We start from the raw sequence: 23,765 nt of genomic DNA, 5'->3' as shown, positions 1-23,765 counted from the left end.
CCTTATAAAGTTTAAAGTCTTTGACCAGAGACGAACAATAAACAAAATAAAAATGAATCCACCCCCTCCAAATTTACAGGTATTTGGTGTTTTTATATATATATATATATATATATATATATATATATATATATTTTTTTTTTTTTTTTTTTTTTTTTTTTTTTTCAGGCAGAGTCTTGCTCTGTCACCCAGGCTGGAGTATAGTGGTGCGAATTCAGCTCACCGCAACCTCCGCTTCCTAGGTTCAAGTGATTCTTATGCCTTAGTCTCCTGAGTAGCTGGGATTACAGGTGCATGCCACCATGCTTGGCTAATTTTTGTATTATTAGTAGAGATGGAGTTTTGCCATATTGGCCAGGCCAGTCTCGAACTCCTAACCTCAGGTAATCTGCCTGCCTCCGCCTCTCAAAATGCTGGGATTACAGGCATGAGCCACCACAACCAGCCTAGTTATATAAGTAATATATACTATATAAAATGTGTATAATGTATACATATATATAAATGGACAATATTAAGTAATATAGAAAAAGTAAAGTAGGGAAATAGGAATCAGCGTTCTAGGAGACAATTTTAATTTACACAGAGTGATTAAGAAGAGCCTCATGAGAACATGACACTTGAGTAATGATCCAAAGGAGGTGAGGGTGTTGGCCAGGCACATATCTGGAGGAAGACCATTCTAGGTAGAAGGAACAGCCAATGAGAAGTCCCTAAAGCAGAAGCATACTGATAATGCTTGTTACTGGTGACAGCATCTTGGGGTCAGAAGACAGTGACAGACAAGTCAGTAGGAGATTAAAAGTCAGAAAAGTAATGGGTACTCATCATGTAGGACAGAAGAGCTTTGGAATGACATAATCTATTTTAAATTTTAAAAGCAAGATTCTGGCACCTGCTCTAACTGTGTTGAGAACAGACTTTAGGGAGGAGTTAGGGTAATCCAGGTGAGACAAAAGGATGGCAGAGACCAGCAAGGTTTTAAGGAGTGGTACAGTTTGGATATATTTTTGAAGGCAGAGAAAACAGGATGTCTTGATAGACTAGAAAAGAGGTATAAGAGAAAGAGGAGTAACGACAGATGGATATAACTGCAGAAGGAGCAAATTTTGAGAAGATCCAGAGTTCTACTTTGGACGTGGTTAATTTGAACATGAGACAAAGTGAAATCCTGCCATGACTGGAATGATCCTATCTTATATTCCTTAAGTATTCACCATATCAAAGTACCAAACACTAGGTACAGAATAAACTGCAAATACATGCACACTGCCGATTTAATTAAGCAGATTAACAACAACCAACATCTTTATAATGTAAAAATTTAAGTAGAATTCCTATAATCTCTTTGATTTACATCAACATTTATTTCAGGCATTTCAAAGATATAGAATGATCTCCTGCTCTTCTTTCTTAAAAATGCTGCATCCTATCTCTTTTCAGCAACTTTGCTTAAGTTACTTTTTGTAAATAGCCATTCTAGATGATACTATAATTGTTACAAAGCTACAAATACTGTTGAATGAAGCTATAAGCAGATGAATACCTTGGCGGAACTGTGGACTCACTAACAGCTTGAAGCCTCTTCCGTAAATAGTGGATCTCTGCCTCATAGCTTTGTTCAGTTTCTTTCAATTGTTGCTGCAAAGAGGATATGAGGCTTTCTAATTCTTGAACTTGTTCTTCAAGTTGTTCAGTTTTTTCAAGATGTTGTAGAGAAGATAACTTGCTTTTATGATTGACATCTATGTTATATAAAGAGACAAAAAATGCACATTTCAACAGAAGTTTCTTAGTGAAATAGCACAATCACTGTGTACAGAAAATATTCTTTTTTGAAAGAGTATGTTTTAAGTGGTAATAACTCTGGTTTCAATTTAAACTCATTCTGATGAAAACAAGAAAATATAAATAGTACAATTCAAGATAATCTTTTTGATCCTCATGCTGCAGTACTCCTAAATCCAACATTTTATATCTTTAAAATTTAAAACAATTTACTATTACAGAACATAAGAAGTGAAAAAGGACCAAATAGATAAGTAACCCAAATCTTTCATTTTAAGGATGAAAACATTGAGATCAGAGAGGCTACAGTGAAATGCCCAACGTCACTATGTTAGCTCAAATTTTAAAGTAAAAAAGCAAATTACTCAATATTTGGTATAAAAACACCACATTGTGGTATATGATCAAAATTTACCACTGTCTTCCAAACTGGTCATCTGAGAATGGATTGATAAAAACTTTGTTTCCTCTTTTGGAAGGTTTTCTTCTCCAAATTCAAATTTCATACCATCTGTTTGCTGTCCCCAAATCTATTGAAAACCACAGAATAAAAGCAGTAACATAAATACGTAATCCAGCAATTAGAAAGCTGTATTAAAGCAACTCTGCATTAAGATGCTTTTTTAAAACCACCCAAAATTGTGGCACTCTAATACAAGTGTTTTCCCTTCTAAGTTATTCCCTGTTCTCTTCTGTAACAGTAATTCATATTCCATACCTTTCACAGCACTGAAATTATGTTAGTAATGTTCTTTGATATCTAAAAGGAAGTTCATTTTACTACAAAAACAAGTGCTTCTGAGAATTTTGGTAGAAAGCTGATAACAATATTTATAGTATAACCTGGTCTCTGAAATTTCAATTTGTACATAATAAATTTTATATTACCAATACTTGATTAATACAGCTTATGTATCTCTAGATATGTCCTATGTACAACCAGGTAACTGACAAATGGTATGCTGCTCTGTACAGTAAACAAAAGAAAAGAAAAGAATGAAAATAGATAAATCTCAGCTCATTTCCTTAACTATTAAAAAGCAGCAAGCCTGTAATCCAAGCACTTTGGGAAAGCGAGGTGGGTGGATCACCTGAGGTCAGGAGTTCAGGACCAGCCTGGTCAACATAGTGAAACTTCATCTTTACTAAAAATTGAAAAATTAGCCAGGTGTGGTGGCGCAAACCTGTAATCCCAGCTACTTGGGAGGCTAAGGAAGGTGAATTTCTTGAACCTGGGAAGGGGAGGTTGCAGTGAGCCAAGATTGAGTCATTGAACTCTAGCATGGGAGACAGAGCAAGACTCTGCCTCAAAAAAATAAGTAAATAAACAAATAAAATTAAGCAGCAATATGTCAGATACCTGTGTGTACTAATTTATTCATTCATCAAATACTTAATAATCAATGTGACCAGCACTGTGACAAGAGATAGTAAAAATATAAAATCCGTTTAAAAAATAACAATATATCTGCCTGCATGGAATTCATCAATCAGATGGGAAAATAAACAATTAGAGAACGGCTAAACTATAAAATTTGACTATAACTACAATGATAAAGAAGACTGATGTGGATCTGAATAATTATGGAAGTCAATTTTGATTTAGGCTCATATATTTTTGGCAATGATTTGGGAAGGCTCTAAGGAAGAAAGAGTAAGAAAATTTATGAAAGAATGACATATGCCATAATTGACAATGATCTTCTTGAGAAGAGTTTAATTTGGATACGGAGGAGGAAATAAAGCTAGTTAAATAAGATAGATCCAAATTACGTAAGACTTTAAAAGCAAGGGGAAAGAGTTTGGACTTGCAAGACCAGATGAACAAAGGATACTGTAGAAGCAGGTGAGCAAAAGAAAAAAAAGCTATTTGCCAAGAAGGCTGTTTTAACTGTCCACTACTCTTATAAATCCTCTAACCAACTCCTACCCCATGAGTACGTTTCAACAGAGATCTTACCTCTTAGTTCCCAGGGAAAATAAAGATCATCGGGTAAATTATTAAGTTTCTAGTCCAACCTTTCTAACTCATTCAGCAAACATTTATTAAGCCTTTACTGTATGCTAACACTGTGATAAGAGGAGGAAACAAAAATAAACAGAAGATTCCCTGATTCCAAAGGGTTTAGAATAATAGTGAAAGAGGCAGAATGGTAAACAAACAATTATATAATATGAAAAGTAATGTGATACAAATGCAAATGCGTATAAGAAGCTATAGGAACATGGAGGAAGGACAGAAGGGTAATCAAGTATTTAAAGTAACAAAAAAAGGCCAGGCGCGGTGGCTCATGCCTGTAATCCCAGCACTTTGGGAGGCCAAGGCGGGTGGATCACGAGGTCAGGAGATCAAGACCATCCTGGCTAACATGGTGAAACCCCGTCTATACTAAAAATACAAAAAAATTAGCTGGGCATGGTGGTGGGCGCCTGTAGTCCCAGCTACTGGGGAGGCTGAGGCAGGAGAATGGCGTGAACCTGGGAGGCGGAGCTTGCAGTGAGCCTAGATCGCGCCACTGCACTCTGGCCTGGGCGACAGAGGGAGACTCCATCTCAAAAAAATAAAAAATAAAAAAAAATAAAGTAACGAAAAAAGAGAAGCATGATAAGCAAGGCCTGTACTGTTGCTAAGGAAACAGAGGAATAAATGCCTAAGCCTAGGAAGATAGGTAAAGCAGATGACACAGAGGCAGTAAACATTTGAACCAACTGGAACAAGCGGGAACAAACCAAAAAGGCTGGGAGGGGATGGGCAGTATTATGCAGAAAGGGCAGCATGCAAAAAAGCCCAGGGTGCATTTGGGAAACTAAGTATTTCAGTATGGCTGAAATGAGGAGGAAGATTAGAAGATGAAGCCAAAAAGTTAGGCAGTGATGTATTGCAGTGCTGATCCTGATCCCAAAGTAACTCTGAAATGCCTCTCTAATTGCAGCTAATTTACAGAATTCAAATATGATATCTTCTTATTACCCCTTGTGCAGAAAAGACATCTACCTGTTTGCTATATTCATCTACCTGTTAAGCAAACGTATTTACTTACATTTCTTTTCTTTTCTCTTTTTTTTTTGAGATGGAGTCTCACTCTGTTGCCCAGGCTGGAGTGCAGCAGCGCAGTCTTGGCTCACTGCAACCTCCACCTTCTGGTTTCAAGCGATTCTCCTGTGTCAGCCTCCCAAGTAGCTGGGATTATAGGCACATGTCACCACACCCAGCTAATTATTTTTGTGTCTTTTTTAGTAGAGATGGGGTTTCACCATGTTGGCCAGGCTGGTCTCCAACTCCTGACCTCAGGTGATTGGCCCACCTTGGCCTCCTAAAGTGCTGGGATTGCAGGTATGAGCCACCATGCTCGGCCTTACATTTCTCTTCTAAACACCTACTAGAATGTTGCCATGGAAAACTATTTTATGTATGTGTGTGTGTGTGTGTGTATATATATGTGTAAAATAGTATATATGTATATGACATTCCTTAAACTAGTTCATAAATCCCATTAATTTATACATTTCTTCAGTCTGGTGACTTCATTACTTTATTCCCAGTACATAGAACAACCTGGCATTTAATTAGCAAATAATAAATATTGGCTGTCCAGTCTGTCCTCAGATCTAAGGAATAAATAAATAAATACATAAGTAAGTAGGCTGGGTGCGGTGGCTCACGTCTGTAATCTTAGCACTTTGGGAGGCCAAGGCAGGCAGATCATGAGGTTAAGAGTTCGAAACCAGCCTGGCCAACATGGTGAAAGCCCGTCTCTACTAAGAATACAAAAATTAGCTGGGTGTGGTGCAGCTTGCCTGTAATTCCAGCTACTCAGGAGGCTGAGGCAGGAGAATCGCTTGAACCTGGGAGGCGGAGGTTGCAGTGAGCCGAGATCGTGCCACTGTACTCCAGCCTGCGAGACAGAGCAAGACTCTGTCTCAGAGAAAAAAAAAAAAAAAAAAGTACAGTAAAATAAAAATAAAAATAAAAATTGACTGGATAACTGAATGAGAACAAAGTATAAGTTTTTCTTTCATATTCTTTATACTCCCTTCAGTGTATATATCAGTATGGTAGAAGACCAGGAGTGAAAAGAGAAGATTATGTAAGACAAATCCCCAAGTTTCTGGTTGAATGTTGTTCCTTGAAACTGAGACGAGAGAAGCTGGTTTAAGCAGCAGAAGTTAATAAATTCATATTTCAATATGCTGATTAAAACATACCTACAAGAGTTTTGAGTAGAGATAACTGATGAGATATATGACTCTGCAGCTCAGAAGGACTGACCTAAACATAGAGATCTAGAAGCAATGAAAGGAGATGAAAAAAGCATTCAGATTAAGAGGATCAAATAAAGATCCCTGGTAAAATAGACAGGGTAGCTAAAGTCCAAAATGGAGGCTTGAAAAGCTACAGAAGCTAAGGGAAGAAAACATTATCAGAAAGCAGCAAATACTACAGTCGAAAAATAATAGATTAAAGTAAAAAGAAAACTAGTTCAAGATAGTACACTGAGCATGTGTTTATATCTGAGGTTACAAAGTGAAGGCTTGAACTTTAAATCCAGTCTATACTTTTATAGTGCTCTTTTGGGGACAAAACAGTTTTTGTTGTTGTCTGGCTGCTTTCTGTTTCCCAACCTTAAAATAGAATCCGTTTATTTTTGAATATTTCTGTGTGTGTGTGTGTGTGTGTGTTATATTTTCAGAGATGAGGTCTTAAGCTCTGTTGCCCAGGCAGGAGTGCAGTGGCACAATCATAGCTCATGCAGCCGCAAACTCCTAGGTTCAAGTGATCCTCCCACCTCAGCTTCTCAAGTAGCAGGGAGGACAGGTATGTGCCACCATGCCCGGTTTATATTTCCTAATATTTTTAAAAGAAAAAAAACCATATAAAATTAATAGATTAAAAGTACTAGCAACACTGGGCCCTGATTCCTACTTAATGGCAACAAGATGCATAAGCTGGGCAGCTGCACCCCTTTTGGATGAGGCATGTTTTCTCCAGGTTTCACTTGGCCTTGGCCTTCTTCATTTATTTTATTAACTAAATTAATGTAGGCATTTACATTTGTGATTAGTGACGCAAACCTCTTCCCTTTTGATTACGCAATTAAAATGATAGTAAAGAATATTTAAAAGGCATAAATCCATAATGAACAATAAAATAAGAGATGAAACCAAAATAGATTCTACTCATATAAATCTACTGGAGTAGGTTTATAGATTTTTGGAAAGGCTAGATAAGGTTGTACTTAATTGCACAGAAACAGAGTGGGGAAGAAGAAACAGGAGGGAAAGAAAGAAGGGCAGAGAGATGGAGAGGAAGAATTTCAGCCAAAACGTAACTCATCAACATTATAACTTTCACTATCAATTAAATCTTTCAAATCTGCCTAAACATTTTAATAATTAACTGAACATCAAAAAGCACCCCCCAAAAATACACATAGACATCTTTCTGGATTTCTTTCTACATGAGAATTACATTTATCCTTGCCAATATATGCCTTACGTTGTTCTACTGATAGAGTTAATAAATTACACTGTGCCATGATAGAAAACTATCTTACCTAGTTTTCTATAGACGTTTTTAAAAATTGCTTGAACATAAAATTGACATATATAATGCTGTGTGAAACTAATTAGCTATGTACTAAGCAACTAAACTCATTACCAATTTTCTCTAAAACAGAAGGCCCACTGCTTTATGTTATAAGTAAAATTAAATGCAATTGTTTCACATAGTTTACCAGTTGATACATTATATATATTTTAAATTATCATAACTTTAAAAACTCTCTAAAGGGGTTATTATTTGACTTGCAGAAATTCTTTTAGCTTACCAATATAAATTATCTACTACAAATATATATCGCTTTTCCCAATCTCCTTTTTCACATTCTCTTATTTTAGAAATTCTTGGTTGATAAAAGCAGCTTATAAAAAAGCAGGTAATACAATAAATGCAAATATTACAATACATTTTCCATTTCACAGACCTTGCTTAGTCGTGTTTGAAGTACCAAGAGTTTGTTGTATTCTTCTGTTACTTTGTTGAGAAGAGTGTGCATATTTTCTTGAAAGTCTGGATGGTAAACAATTATAATAATTTCACTTCACAGTAAAAGTCTGCATCTTCCAATAAATATTATTCACCTATTTATAACTTAAAAAAATTGCCTGCTAGAAGTAAACCTCAGATATTTAGTAACTAAAAATTGAAATTTCATTCATGTGAAATGCCTGCTATGAAGATAACCTGAAAATTTCATATTAAAATATGTTAATTTCTTTTGGTAGTCATTAATTTATACACATTTTGTTCATTATCTATACAAATGGACAGGGCTAGGAAACATTTTATCTGTGAAAGAACATCAAAAAAGTGTGAGGTTACTATTTGCTAAAACAAACTAATAGCAGATCTATATTAAGAAAGATACTAATATATTTCTTATTTCTTAATGTTAATCTTACTCATTTTAAAGCAAAAACCATTGACATGAACTTATTCAATAAATACAATAACGTTTAAAAATTTGGATCTATGGTATAAAAAGTTAAAAGAAAGAATTAGGATAAGGAAAAAGGAGTAGAGAGAGAGAGGATAGACAATAGTGGACAGCTCCAATTATCTTCATATCACCATTATCGCACTACAAAAATTTTAAATGTATATTAAATATAAGATTTCATGAACGTGAAAGGAGGATAAGATGTTAAGATGATAAACAACTTGGCTGGGTGATTAAATCATAATAAAAAGTAAAGATCTGTCATCAATTAAGAGGATTAAATACTGTTTAATAGTATGGTAAGCTTTTATTACCTTGAACTTCATATCTATAATCTTGTAATTCTGAATCTTCATTTTCAGAAGTGTAATCACCAGAATTCTCCCTATCTTCTGCATTTACTTCACATTTTAAAGCAGGAGTATAATATTCACCAAGGACACTGCATAAAGTCTGTCAACAACAAAATTGGGTATTTTAAGGAATTTAAATTTTGATTTCTACTTCTAAAGATCATTAAACATTATTCTCCTTGATGTAAGGCAGTCAAAATGGCACATAAAAATAATTAAGAAAACCTTCTCTCCATACCCTTATCAATCTGCAAAAGAAACAAGTCTAAATTTCTCTGTCTCTCTGGCATGAAATCTTCTTATATCAGGAAGATAATAATCTTCATTGCAAAAAACCATAATTTTTTTTGCTTCCTTATAATAATAGAATTTATCTTATACTTTAATCAACTATGTCCTAGCTTGGATCCTATTTCTGATGTTATCTCTGTAATCTCAAATACCTTTGAAAAAACACCACAGGACAAGGAAGGAAGTTCAGAAATGCTGATCAGAAAGAAATCTATAAATTCTAAAGAAATTATATCAAGCAAGAGAATTACATTCATATACTTAAGATAATATTCATAACACATGAGGCCAGGCGTAGTGGCTCACGCCTGTAATCCCAGCACTTTGGGAGGTCGAGGCAGGTGGATCACCTGAGGTCAGGAGTTTGAGACCAGCCTGGCCAACATGGCAAAACCTCATCTCTACTAAAAATACAAAAACTAGCCGGGCGTGGTGGCCTGCATCTGTCATCCCAGCTACTCGGTAGATGAGGCACAAGAATAGCTTGAACCTGGGAGGCAGAGGTCGCAGTGAACGGAGACTGTGCCACTGCACTCCAGCCTGGGCGACAGAGCAAGACTCTCTGTCTCAAATAAAAAAAGAAAAACAAAAAAGATTCCTAACACACGAGAATAGTTTTATGTAATTTATATACACACACAAAAATTGAAAATATGTGACCCATTGTTTTGGTTCTTCTCCTGGGCAACAGACAATTCTATCATCATTTAAAACAATACATGCCCCATAATCATTTGATAAGCTTTCAAATAACTTTTACCTTTGTTCCTCATATAACTAAAAAATTACCACCACCAACTTCTAGACTTAAAAATCAAATTGTTCACTGCTATTTCTTCAGATTTCTTGAGATTTGCTTAAACTATACTGTCAATTAATAATTAAGTTTATTAAATTTTCAGCATAGCCCCTAAGATGCAGTTTTTTCACATTAGAGTTGATTTTAGAAACCGTAAACAATCACCCAATTTACAGACAAAGAAACTGGGACCCAGAAAGATAGGTGCCATCTTAGTGTTTTGGCTCACTCTACACAGTCTCCCAGGATGTCTCCATCTTGTCCTTGTAACTCATCTATGGCAACACCAACAATTACTGTCTGTTCTACAGGTGAGATAATTTACCAGAATTTCTTTTGTTTCAAACAGATTATCAGGAAAATTTTTAATGCTCATTTTAACTTAAAAACTCAGGAATACTTTCTAAGTACAGTTCTGAAGTAAGGTAGTGGAGAAAACTAGGCTGGGTGATCATCAAATTAGTAGCAACTTATAATTTAGCACTCCTTGTGTAAAAGTACTTTTTATTTATTTTTAAAAATCTATTATTATTTTCTTTTTTTTGAGACAGAGTCCCACTCTGTCACCCAGGCTGGAGTGCAGTAGCATGATCTCCACTCATCAATGCAACCTCTGCCTTTCAAGCCCAAGCGATTCCAATGCCTCAGTCTCCCCAGTAACTGGGACTATAGGCACACATCACCACGCCGGACTCATTTTTGTATTTTTTGGTAGAGACCAGGTTTCACCATGTTGGCAGGGCTGGTCTCGAACTCAAGTGATCCGCCCACCTCAGCCTCCCAAAGTGCTGGGATTACAAGTGTCAGCCACCACACCTGGCCATAAAAGTACTTTTAAACATCTTACCTGTAAAAAATAAGAACATTCTTCAGACACTGCCTTTCGAAGTTTTCCAATGAGCAGATGTAAAGGCTTTCCTTCATCACCTAATAGAACAGATAATGGATTAAGAGATTCAATTTACATACTTAAGAACTATGATAATATTTAACTTATGTTTCAACTGGAAACTCCCCTGCAATAAGAATCATTTTAAATTCTTTATTTCTTTGAGTTATTTTCCATTGCTCAACATTGTCTCAGAAAATTTGTGAGATTTTCCACTTCTATCCACAAAATGGTACAAAGCAGTGACTTCTTTTTACTAAAACCCAACATAAAAAAACGCATCATATATCATAACCTATTACATACATCTATGTAAAACTGAAATAAAAATCTCAGAAATCAATATTTATTCTTCTACTATAGTGCCATGTACTCCAATGTTTTCTGTTCTACTCTACTTTGTTTTTTTTTTAAATGTTGATCATTACTCACTAAACTGACTTCACCACCCATTAATGGACCTATTAATTAGCCTCTAGTTTGAAAAACACTAACCTGTTTGAAGAGGACATCAATAAAAATATTACATGCTTAAAATCTTATTAAATTAAAACCCAAAGCACTCCTGAATTTTAAAAGTTTGTACTCTTATTTAAGCCATTCTCAAATTTCTACTTTTGAATGCAAACTTCTTTTCCATCCTCATTAACATTTAGTTAATACTTACTGTTTATGGAAACGATAGCCTTAGTTGCTTACCTGGTGTTCTAATCACTAATCTCACCTCCTCCAACTCACCCCAGTGGTGTCATCATAAAATAAAAACCATATTGTGTTACTCTATTTAAAACCCTGTAGTAGGTCTTATCACCAACAGCATAAGGCTTATACATGCTTCTTTCAGAACAAAACTTTTTCTAATCAAGCTCTTGCCAATCTCTCCAGCTATAACCCCAACTACTTTCTCACACACCTTGAACTCTCAATTTTTCAAAATGGGTGTACCTTTACACCTCAATTCTAAGGACTCCAGAACCTCCCTTAAAATTCCAACCCCACTACTCTGTCTCCCACCTCACCCTACTCATCCTGCCAGGAAGCACTAGATATTTCTCCTTTCTCCTCCCATTCTTTCTATTCGTTCTTCTGCTGGATAAATTGTTTATTTTATATATACTTTCTCAGTGGATTGTGACTTCCTATTGGAGAATGATTTCAGCTTTCTCAAGCACTTAAATGAATGCCTAGTGATTATATCAACAACTGGAAATCACCTTCCTCTGTGGGTTCTATGACAAGGAAAAAATTATAGAATGGCGGGCTCTATCCAATACTTATTTGGATCATGGTACTTATAAGTCAGAAACCATTTTACCTGTTTCTTGAGTTTTCGTATTCTGTAGCTCTAACTGGTGTATTTTCTGAAGTTCCTTGATCTTTTCCTCTTGAGCAGAAATAAGCTCCTCTTTAAGACTGCAAAGAGCTTTATCTTTTTCATTTTCCATATATTCACGGACCTGATCCACATGAGTTGAATAAACCAGAGAGAGGCAAATGCGTTGGGCTTCCATCTGTAGCCTTAAATCATTCTTAAAGTAAACATATGTAAACATTATAATATTTTTAAATGACAAATCAAATAATTCAACTCCTATTTTTTGCATATACTGACTACAAGAGTTTAAAAATTCATAAGACAACTGAAGTCTAATTTTTTTTCTGTCTTCATTCTGTTGCATTGATCTACTTTTCTATTTCAAGGAAAGTAGCACAATGTTTTCATTGCCTCTGTTTTATACTAAATTGTGATATTTTTGGTATAGCTGGCATGACTCATCTTTAATTTTTTGTTCTAAAATATTTTAAATGTACAGAAATGGAAATAATGAAGTAACCAACATTTATGTACTCACACCCCAAATTAATAAATGCTTTTTTTTTTTTTTTTTTTTTTGGAGACAGGGTCTTATTCTGTCACCCAGGCTAGAGTACAGTGGTGCAGTCATGGCTCACTGCAGCCTTGACCTCCTGGGTTCAAGCGCTCCTCCCACCTCAGCCTCCCAAGTAGTTAGGACTACTGGTGCATGCCACCATGTCCAGCTAACTTTCTATTTTTAGGTAAAGATGGGGTCTCACTCTGTTGCCCAGGCTGGCCTGAAACTCCTGGGCTCAAGCCATCCTTCCAAAGTGCTGAGATTACAGGCATGAGCTACTGCACCCCCCCACTACTTGTTTTTATTCACTGTTATATCACCAGGGAATAAAACTGTGTAGAATGCAGCAGAGGCTCACTAAGTATTATTAAATAAAAGTTGACTTGTAGGGTCTCTTTCCTATATACTAAAATTTCACAAGGATCTCAATGAGTTTCGGGCTTTCCATTATGCTCCACTGATCTATTTGTCCATTCTAGCATCAAACCATACTGTCTATCATGATTTTGTAGTAAATCTTGTTATCAGATGCAATACATTTTTCTAGGACTCTACTGATTATTCTTGAGTATTTACTTGTCTGTATCAATTTTACAATCAGTTTTTCAAGATCCATGAAAAATTTCCTTGTAATTATAACTGGAAATACACTGAATACGGAGATTAATTTGGAGAGAACTGACATTTTTCTTTACATCTTTCCACTATGAATATGGTACATATTGCCATATAGTGAGATATTTACATGCTTCAGTGTTTTATAATTTTCTTGACAAAAGTTCAAAACATCTTGTGTAGGGTTTATTTTGTTATTCATAAAGAAGTTTTCATATTCTTTATCTCATTTCTTATTCTTGTCAAATTGCATTGGCTAGGAACTACAAACCAATGTTGAAATAGTAATGTTGAAAGTAGGTATCCTACACTTGATTCTATATTCAATTTTAATGGGAATGCTTCTATCATATTTTATTCTATACTTACTTGATATTAAGGAGAATGCTTCTAAATTTCACTATTAGAAATGTTATCTGCTAAATGTTTTAATGAAAACAATTACTGCGGTTAAGAAATTTCCCTTCTATTCCGGATTTTCTCCATTGAAAAAAAATTATGAGTTATTAGGTTTTTTATGGATTCTTTTCCAATATATATTAAAATGATTATAAGGGTTGGACACAGTAACTTGTACTTATAATCCCAGCTACTCAGGAGGCTCAGGTGGGAGCATCGCTTGAGTCCAGGAATTCAAAACCAGCCTGGGCAACATAAAAAGACCCCATCTCTAAAAAAAAATAATAAATTAGCCAGGAGTGGTAATATGTGCCTGTAGTCCCAGCTACTTAGGAGGCTGAGATGGGAAGACTGCCTGAGTCCAGGAGTTCAAGGTTGCAGTGAGCTATAATTATGCCACTGCACTCCAGCCTGGCAAGAGCAAGAACTTGTCTCTAAAAAAATAAAATAAGGCCAGGCATGATGGCTCACTCCTGTAATCCCAGCACTTTGGGAGGTCAATGTGGAATAACTGCTTGAGCCCAGGAGTTAAAGTGCCAAGGTCTGACCCGCAGACTCAGGCTGCACAATGGATGAATAACGTACTCAGACACCAGTATTCAGTAAAAGAGTGGTTAGGGGGCCAGGCTGCTCACTGAAAGAATTGCAGCAGCCGCATGCCCTGACTAGCTGGTCCTGTGGGCATTTATTCAGCATAGATTTAATGACAAAGGCTTTGAGTCAACACACTTGTGGGTAATCTGGTCATCCTCCCCAGAGAGAGCAGTCCTGCAAATGATCAAAGGTCTGTCTTAGGACCACATGAGTAAACAAGCTCTGTAGGTAAACTCCCTTACATTACTATGTACCTACGTCCTAAGCTTTTAATAGAATTCAGCTGCCTTCAATCAAATCTTTCACTGAAGTTACGCAAACCTCCCAGCCTTCCAAGAAGGTTTGTGTCTATTTCCTATAACTTTATCTCCCACCACCCTGACTGATCCCCTACATTTTAGACCTGCCTGGGCAACACAGCGAGATCCTCCTGTCTGTACAAAAATGTTTTAAAAAATCTTAGCTGGGCATGGTGCTATGTGCCTGTGGTCCCAGCTAGTTGGGAGGCTGAATCGGGAGGATCACATGAGCCTGGGAGGTTGTAGCCACAGTGAAATGTGACTGTCCCACTGCACTCCAGCCTGGGTGACAGAGCAAGATCCCATCTCAAAAACAAAACAAAATAAAAAATAAAATTGATCATATGGATTTTTTTCCTGCTATCTATGAATGTGAAGTTAACATTAATAGATTTTTCAGATATTGAATTATTCTTCCATTCCTATAATTTGCAGCCGGGCGCGGTGGCTCAAGCCTGTAATCCCAGCACTTTGGGAGGCTGAGACGGGTGGATCACGAGGTCAGGAGATCGAGACCATCCTGGCTAACACGGTGAAACCCTGTCTCTAATAAAAAATCCAAAAAAATAGCCGGGCGAGGTGGCGGGCGCCTGTAGTCCCAGCTACTCAGGAGGCTGAGGCAGGAGAATGGCGTGAACCAGGGAGGCGGAGCTTGCAGTGAGCTGAGATCCGGCCACTGCACTCCAGCCTGGGCGACAGAGCGAGACTCCATTTCAAAAAAAAAAAAAAAGAATAATTTGCTAATATTTTATTTAGGATTTCTACAACCACTCATAAGTAAGATTCATCTATGATTTTATTTGTTTGTACTGTTCTTATCAGGTCTTCTTATCAGTCTCATAAGATAACTGGGTTTTTCTTTTGTCTATCTTACCTTTCTTCTTTCCTTCTTTTCTTCCCTCTAGTTCTTTAATTCTATTTTATTAAGCAATTACATACTGGTTGAGGTGGTAAGACCCACTTGTAAAATGGTCTCAGTCTAATATTTTTGGTTGGAGGAGAGGAGAGAGGGAAAACCTCTATGATTTCAAATTATTTAATGGTTATTGGTTTATTCAGGTTTTGTATTTCTATTTGAGTTGATTGAGGTAGTTTATATTCTTCCAGAAAATCATCCAGTTCATCTCTATTTTCAAAATTATTGATGGACATTTATTTATAGTATTCTTTTATGAATCTCTATGGTATCTATACTTATGTTTTTATTTTCATTCATTTGATTTTGTTTGTTTGAGAGATAGGGTCTCACTCTGTCGCCCAGGCTGAAGTACAATGGTGCAATCATAGCTCACTGCAGCCTCTAACTCCTGGGGTGAAGCAATTCTCCTACCTCAGCCTCTCAAATAGCTGAGACTACAGGCACATGCCATCATACCTGGCTGATTTTTAAATTTTTTGTGGAGACAGGCACCTTGCTATGTTGTCCAGGTTGGTCTTGAACTCCTGGGCTCAAGCAATCCTCCTGTCTCAGCCATCCAAAGCACTGGGATTATAGGTGCGAGCAACTGCACCAAGCCTCATTTGGTTTGTCTTTTTTTCCCTGATCATACTCTTTTTTTTTTTTTTTTTGACAGAGTCTCGCTGTGTTGCTAGGCTGGAGTGCAGTGGCGCGATCTCAGCTCACTGCAATCTCCGTCTCTGGGTTTCAAGCAATTCTCCTGCCTCAACTTCCCAAGTAGCTGAGACTACAGGTGCGCACCACCACGCCCAGCTAATTTTTTGTATTTTTAGTAGAGACAGGGTTTCACCATGTTGGCCAGGATGGTCTTGATCTCCTGACCTCGTGATCCACCTGCCTCAGCCTCCCAAAGTGCTGGGATTACAGGCGTGAGCCACCATGCCTGGCCCATATTCTTTTTTTTTTTTTTTGAGATGGAGTCTCCCTTTGTCACCCAGGCTGGAGTGCAGTGGCGCGACCTTGGCTCACTGCAACCTCCACCTCCTGGGTTCAAGCAATTCACCTGCCTCAGTCCCCTGAGTAGCTGGGATTACAGGCACATGCCACCAGGCCCAGCTAATTTTTTGTATTTTTAGTAGAGATGGGGTTTCACCATGTTAGTCAGGATGGTCTCGATCTCCTGGTCTCACCTTGGGATCCACCCACCTTGGCCTACCAAAGTGCTGGGATTACAGGTGTGAGCCACCGCACCCACTGGCCCATATTCTTGGAAGTCCAACACTTTACTAGTGTTTATTTTATTTTATTTATTTATTTATTTTTGAGACAGTCTTTCTTGCTCTGTCACCTACGCTGGAGTGCAGTGGCGCAATCTCAGCTCACTACAACCTCTGTCTCCTGGGTTCAAGAAATTCTCCTGCCTCAGCCTTCTGAATAGCTGGGATTACAGGCACGCGCTCCCACGCCCGGCTAATTTTTCTATTTTTATTAGAGACGGGGTTTCACCATGTTGGTCAGGCCAGTCTCGAACTCCTGACCTCGTGATCTGTCCACCTCAGCCTCCCAAAGTGCTGGGATTACAGGTGTGAGCCACCATGCCCAGCCACTAGTGTTTACAAATAATAAACTTTCAAAATCCTTGAAAACTCTTCTTCCTGTTTTGGTTATTCTAACTTTGCTTATTTTGTTCTTAACTTTATTATTTCCTTCTTTCTACTTTTCTTAAGTCTACATGCTCTGATATTCTAGCTTCTAGAACTAATAGCTTAACTCATTTTCAACATTTATAAAATCAGTACATTTAAGGCTAAAGTTATTCAACATATCATATTAAATGCATTCTGCATTTTTCAAAAATATTCTTGACTCTTCTTGTGTATTTCTTCTTCCACATCAACTATACAGCAATTACTATTCTGTGTTTTTCAAAAATATTCTTGACTCTTGTGCATTTCTTCTTCCAGATAAACTATACACCAATTACTAAGCTGAATTTCAGTAACTTTTCATTGTGAGTTGGAATGGAACTACATAAGGATTACAGATTAATCTAGAGATAACCTGGATTTTTACAATATTCAAATCTTCCCACTCAGAAATGAGACTTTTCATTTATTCAAGTCTCTTATCCTTCATTAAAGTGTTACAATTTTATTTACATTGGCTTATTCATATTTATTTTACATTAAAGATGTAAATCACTTGAGGTCAGTAGTTCAAGACCAGGCTGGCCAACATGGTGAAACCCCATCTGTACTAAAAATACAAAAATTAGCCAGGCGTGGTGGTGGCCACCTGTAATCCCAGCTACTCGATAGGCTGAATTTGTAGTGAGCTGAGATCCACTCTAGCCTGGGCGACAGAGTGAGACTCCGTCTAAAAAAAAAAAAAAAAAAAGACTTTCATTTCTCATGTTTAATTTTTTAATTTAATTATACATGTGAATTATGACAAGTATCTTTCTCTCCAATCATACCATGTATCTTTTTGTCTTTGCAATGGTTAGGACCTACATAACAGAACAGCAAGTGACAAAAGCTATTCTGATCTTCCTGACTCCAACGTGAAGGCCTGTGCTATTTCACTGTTGGTTCTTGATAAGTGGGCTTTATTTATTCCCCCCCTTTTATTCATGCATTCATTCATTCATTTAAAAAAATTATTTACTGCCTATCATGTGTTAGACATTATTCTAGGCACTAGAGATACAGGAGACTGGGTCCCTGCTCTCAAGGAGCTGATATTCTAGTGGTTCCTGCTGTAGTTTCTAAGCTCCGGTATCTCTTTTGATTCTAATAATTATCTTCGAGTTTAAACACATACACTTCAATCTATGACTTCTCCCTGCATCAATAATTAATCAGTATCTATAAAATTCCTGTCACTCTTCCTTCTTCCTTGCATCCCAACCCTGAAAAGACTTCTATGATGTTTTTATTTTTCTCCTTCTGCCCAAACTTCCTAAGTATATTAGAGATATTTTTGTGGCATCCACATTATTTCAAGCATATTTAGGCTGCTCTTAGGTGTTACCATTGTGTAAGTCACTGCTCGATTTCTTCTGTGAACTTCCCTTTCCATCAATAAAGAGGTCTGTCTTGGTAATGATGAATGGGCAGGAAGTTTACAGGCTTGCTCCCCTTTACTTTATGTAGTCAATGTCACATAGAGGGTATCTGAATGCCATCAAAAGTATTTTTTTAGTATCTCTTTATTAGAGAAAACAGAATTCTGGCTGGGGACAAAGACTCATGCCTATAATCCCAGCACTTTAGGAGGCCAAGTCAAGAAGATCGTTTAATTTAAGCCCAGGAGTTTGCGACCAGCCTGGGCAACATGGCAAATCCCTGCCTCTACAAAAAATACAAAAAACTAGCTGGGTGTGTGGTGCATGCCTGTAATCCCAGCTACTCAGGAGGCTGAAGTGAGAGGATCACCTGAGTCCAGGAGGTCAAGGCTGCAGGATGCTGTGATTGCACCATGAGATTCTAGTCTGGAGAGCAGTGAGAGCCTGTCTCAAAAAAAAAAAAAAAAAAAAAAAAAAAGAAAATTAGAATTCTTACTAAGAAAATTTGACCATTTTGACAGCTCAGGGTCAAATGCAGGTCTTCTTCCAAAAATGCTTTCTAAAAAAAATTAAAAGATGTGTGACATTTTCACAAGTAACTGCCACACATTATGGTTTTGAAAACAATTCCAGACATTTAACAGAACACTAACAGTTAAGCAATTTGGCCAGGCGCAGTGGCTCGCACCTGTAATCCCAGCACTTTGGGAGGCCGAGGCTGTTGGATCACCTAAGGTCAGAAGTTTGAGACCAATCTGGCCAACATGGTGAAACCTTGTCTCTACTAAAAGTACAAAAATTACCCAGGCGTGATGGCGCATGCCTGTAATCCCAGCTACTCAGGAGGCTGAGGCAGGAGAATTGATTGCACCTGGGAGGCAGAGGTTGCAGTGAGCTGAGATCACACCACTGCATTCCAGCCTGGGTGGCAGAGTGAGACTCGGTCTCAAAAAAAAAAAAAAAAACAAAACTGTTAAGCAATTTGAATTTCTTGACGCTATTTAGGCAATTAAATATATAAAATATCTCTACATTTGATATAAATCATAAATATAAAATATCTCGACATTTGATATAAGATCACAAATATGATATATTTAGGAATAAAAAGAGAAAATTTTCCAATGACTTCCAAAGTCTGTAAGATTCTCCAAGGTCTGGTCTCTTTCTCCTTCAAACTCTTCTTCCACTCTCTTGCTCTCTCAAACTCAACTACACAGGCCTTCATTTTGTTCTTTAAACTTACCCATGTCTTTACAATTGCTCTACTTAGAGCTTCAATGTCATTCAGATCTCAGTTCAAATGTCAATTCCTCCTAGAGACCTTTCCTGACCACCATATTTAATGTTGTTATTACCCTCTCTCCATCATTCTCTATCACATTATCCTATTTCTTCATAGACGTTATCACTATTTCTAACTATCCTACTTGTTTCATTTATCACCTGCCTCCCTGACTAAAATACATGTTCTTTGAGACCAGAAACCTCTCTCTTGTTGGCCACTATATTCGTACTTGCCAAGAGAGTCAATAAACATTTGTTAGATAAATGAAGAAACACATAAAACTTTAGTTAGCATCATTACACTGTAGATAGCAGAATTTTCCTGTTATTTTAATATCAGTATCTGGCAAATATAAATTATCAGGAGTGATCTGTTATTATATACATATAATTCTTTAACTATATTTAGAGTTAATACTGTTTTTTTCCCTTCAGGTATAACAAAGATTCTGAAAAAACTCTAGGACTTAAATCAAGGGGTTTTCTTTCTTCCAGGAAAATATAATTTCATAACCACCTAACAACTATAAAGACTACTAAAAAGCTTAGGAGTTCATTTTCAGTTGTGGAGACTTGAAAACATCACTATGAAATAAAAACTGAAACAAATCTTTGAGATTATAACAAAAATTATAAAATGAAATTAGTAACTTTTCTAATGCTGAGATTCTCCACAAAGTTATACAAACTCTTGTCTTTCCAAAGAAAATCTGAATCCATTAGTGTGTTTTATTTCCTAAGCAGAATATGCAACATAGATTGAAAGAAAGTCAACAATGGTTTAAAAAAAATACTTAAATGATAAATAAATGATAGGCTCAAGTTAAAATTACATTAGAGGGTTCATTTTCATTCTCTTCTAAGGATATGAATTTATGTTTTATGAAGGTGAAGCCTTAGTGTGAAATGTACATTTTCTTTTTTTCTTTTTTTTTTTTTTGAGACAGAGTCTCACTCTCTTGTCCAGGCTAGAGCACAGTGGCACGATCTTGGCTCACTGCAAGCTCTGCCTCCTGGGTTCACGCCATTTTCCTGCCTCAGTCTCCCCAGCAGCTGGGACTACAGGCACCCGCCACCATGCCCAGCTAATTTTTTGTGTTTTTAGTAGAGACAGGGTTTCACCATGTTAGCCAGGATGGTCTTGATCTCCTGACCTTGTGATCTGCCAGCCTTGGCCTCCCAAAGTGCTACGATTACAGGCGTGAGCCACTGCGCCTGGCCGAAACGTACATTTTCATTGTGCTTTACCAAATGTAAATAAGTAAACATACCTGTTCTGATTTAAGTACATTGAGTTCTTTCTGAAGTTTATCATTTTCACTTGGTTGAGCTGCTCTAAGTGATGATTCCTTTGTTACAGATGGTAAGTGATCCAAAATCAACTGTTCTTGCTTACTTTCTTTTCCAGTAGTCATATTTTCAAAAGAAACTTTATCTTCCACCATTATTTTTGATTCTTCACCAAAACTTTTATTTACTTTAGAAACTGATCCTTCAGCATCCCTGCTTGTCATAGTCACAACTCCATCTGATAAGGAGCTTACTTGAGTATCACATGACTGTACATTTTCTGCCCTGTTGTGGTTAATAATGATTTCTAGCTCTCTACATCTCAATAAAACTTGTTCTTTCTCTTGCTTTAAAGATTTAACTTCTTCATTTAGAAAACTAATCTCACCATGTTTCTGTTTCAATTGTTCAGAAAGATCAGCTAGTCTCTGTGACAGCTCTAATTTCTCTCGCTTGGTTACCTCAAGTTTTTCCATGAGTTCTGTTGTATCCTTCTCAACAACCTCACCCATTTCCAATGTTTCTGCTACAAAAGTTTTGTCTTCATCAAAGACAGAACTTTTCATTTTCACTGTAGTTGGATTTATTCTTTGCAAATGAAGCTCTTCATTAAGTGCTTTAAGCTTACTTTTATACTCTAATTCCTGTTTATTTTTACTGTCTTCTAAATCATCTTTTACTTTGAGAAGGCAAGCATATTCCTCTTGTAACTCTTGATAGTTAACTTCAAAGTTTTTTTCCGCAAATGAAAAAGTGTTCCTTTGTTTTTCAATCTCTTCATTTAGCTGAATACATTGCTGTTTGAGGTCCTCATTTTCCTCTGTAAGTATTTCTATTTCTTTTTCCCAGACAGAGTCTTTGGATTTGGACTTAACGGAGTCTATGAAAATCAATCTTTCTTCTTGGTTATCCGGAGTATGTATTTTCAACATGTCTTCAAGAGCTTTCTTTTCATCTTTAAGAATGCTATTCTCTGCTTCAAGTTGTGTGAATTTTTCTTGAAGATCATTCTCTTTTTCCTTCATCTGTTTTTCTAATAGTTCTGTTTTAAGTTGTAATTCTTGAACTTCTTGTTCAAGTGTACCCTTTTCCTTTTCTTCTTGTCTGAGTATTTCAATTTCTTTTTGAAGTTCATTGATTTGAAGAGTCATTTCTTCTGACTTTGAATTTACAAGAGACTGCTGTAAATCTTTTAGCTTCGAAATTTCCAAAATTAATTGATTCTGCTTAGTTATTAAATTGTCTTTTTCAAACTGCATGGTTTCTATCTTTTGACTCATTTCATTCTGTAAACCATCTATCTGCTGTTTATAGTGAATGCCTAAATTATCTTTAAGTTTTTCAATATTTATTTGATGTTCAATTTCTAAATCTTCCTTCAGTTTGGAAAGTTCTTCTTCATGACTAAATAGAAGCTGTGTTCTCAGCCTCTCTAATTCAGCTTCTTGTGATTCAGCCATTCTGTCTAACACAGCATTCTTTTCTTTTTCTAACATTTCAAGTTTTATCTTATAATTTGTAACTTCTGCTTCATGTTTTAATTCTAGTTCCTTTCGGGATTCAGATGCAGAAACAATCTCAGCTTTCAAATCTTCCACTGTACTAAGGGACTTTTGTGCTTCATTCAGTTTACTTTCTTGTTCAGCTATTGTCTGTCTAGCTCTCTGAATTTGTTCCCTTGAAAAGCTCAATTCTTCAAAAAGGTCTTCAAGCTGTCTCTGCAGAGCACACTTTTCTTCTAAAATTACTCCTAGTTCTTCCTTGAGTTTTTCCTTTTGAGAGTTAGTATCTTGCAATTTTATATTCAGTTCATTTATTGCCACATTCATTAACTTTATCTGATCTTCATTAACTGTAATATTTGGATATGACCTTAAAGCATTCTCCATTTCTCCCTTATGCCGTGTTTTAAGTTCCTCCATCTGTGACACGTGTTGTCTTATTAATTCTTGTTTCATTTGCACTATCTGCTGCCCATACATCTCATCCAGCTCTGCTCGGAGTTGTTCTAACTTTCTTTGTGTTTCTTGTTCCATTCGTTGTACTATATCAGTTTCGAACTGGCTGTCTTTATGATTTCTCTTCTGAAGTTCTTCGACTGTCCCCATTAACTGTTTTATTTCTTCAGAAGATTGTCTTTCTTTTTGCTTAGAATTAGTCAGCTCTAATTTCATATTTTTTATTTCTTGGTTCTTTTGCACAACCTGTTCTTGTAATTCTCCTAGTAATTTATCAGCAGCTGTTAATTTATCCTTTAGCTCAAGAGTTTTCTTTTCTTCTTCTATTATTTTTGTGTTTAATTCTTCAATGATTGTCTCCTTTTCCTGTATTTCTTCTTTATTTGAGTTTTCTACTTTTTTATCTTGTTCCTTTAGGGAAAAAAATGAAAATGTAAGATGGCATTTTTAGCTTCTGGCAAATTATACCGCTTCATCTCATTACCAAAAGATTGATAGAAGTTTCCTTTTTAAAAAATTCTACAAAAAGTAAATGTTGGTCCTGCCCCTCAATTTTTTCCACAATAATGAGACCTAGAACTCGTGTACCCAACACTACTTGTGAACAAACACTACAGTAGTTATGGCCTTCTTAGAAGAAATTTCTCTTAACATTTCTGTGATTAAAAGTTTTAGTTTAAAAACCCAGTCTGATTTTAGATGTCTCCAAACTGTTATATTCTCATTTTTCTTAATAACTGATCAACATTCTAAATATTTAGTATTCTCTATAGCTAAAGTACTGCATATACTCTAAACACATTCAGAAAGATAAAAACAAATCAAAGTTCCTCACATGTATTCTGGTGACTTCAATGTGTGTCA

At 36.4% G+C, this 23,765-nt stretch overlaps 1 protein-coding gene across 16 annotated transcripts in view; it reads right to left on the bottom strand.

Moving 5' to 3' along the window:
• Positions 1 to 23,765, bottom strand: part of LOC105475486 (A-kinase anchoring protein 9) — a 172,792-nt gene that overhangs the window by 89,831 nt on the left and 59,196 nt on the right. For all 16 annotated transcript variants that reach the window (XM_071094804.1, XM_011730759.3, XM_071094809.1 and 13 more), the window contains 7 exons: positions 20,925 to 23,312; positions 11,936 to 12,149; positions 10,579 to 10,658; positions 8,603 to 8,741; positions 7,773 to 7,858; positions 2,204 to 2,318; positions 1,547 to 1,745 (listed from right to left, as the gene is read on the bottom strand). In XM_071094804.1, coding sequence (XP_070950905.1) covers positions 1,547 to 1,745; positions 2,204 to 2,318; positions 7,773 to 7,858; positions 8,603 to 8,741; positions 10,579 to 10,658; positions 11,936 to 12,149; positions 20,925 to 23,312 — 3,221 coding nt within the window. The remainder of the gene's footprint in view (positions 1 to 1,546; positions 1,746 to 2,203; positions 2,319 to 7,772; positions 7,859 to 8,602; positions 8,742 to 10,578; positions 10,659 to 11,935; positions 12,150 to 20,924; positions 23,313 to 23,765) is intronic.

Source organism: Macaca nemestrina, chromosome 4, assembly GCF_043159975.1.
Source record: "Macaca nemestrina isolate mMacNem1 chromosome 4, mMacNem.hap1, whole genome shotgun sequence".
Taxonomy (NCBI): domain Eukaryota; kingdom Metazoa; phylum Chordata; class Mammalia; order Primates; family Cercopithecidae; genus Macaca; species Macaca nemestrina.
Note: the sequence above shows the minus strand (reverse complement) of the source record. Positions and strands in the feature narration are given on the sequence as shown.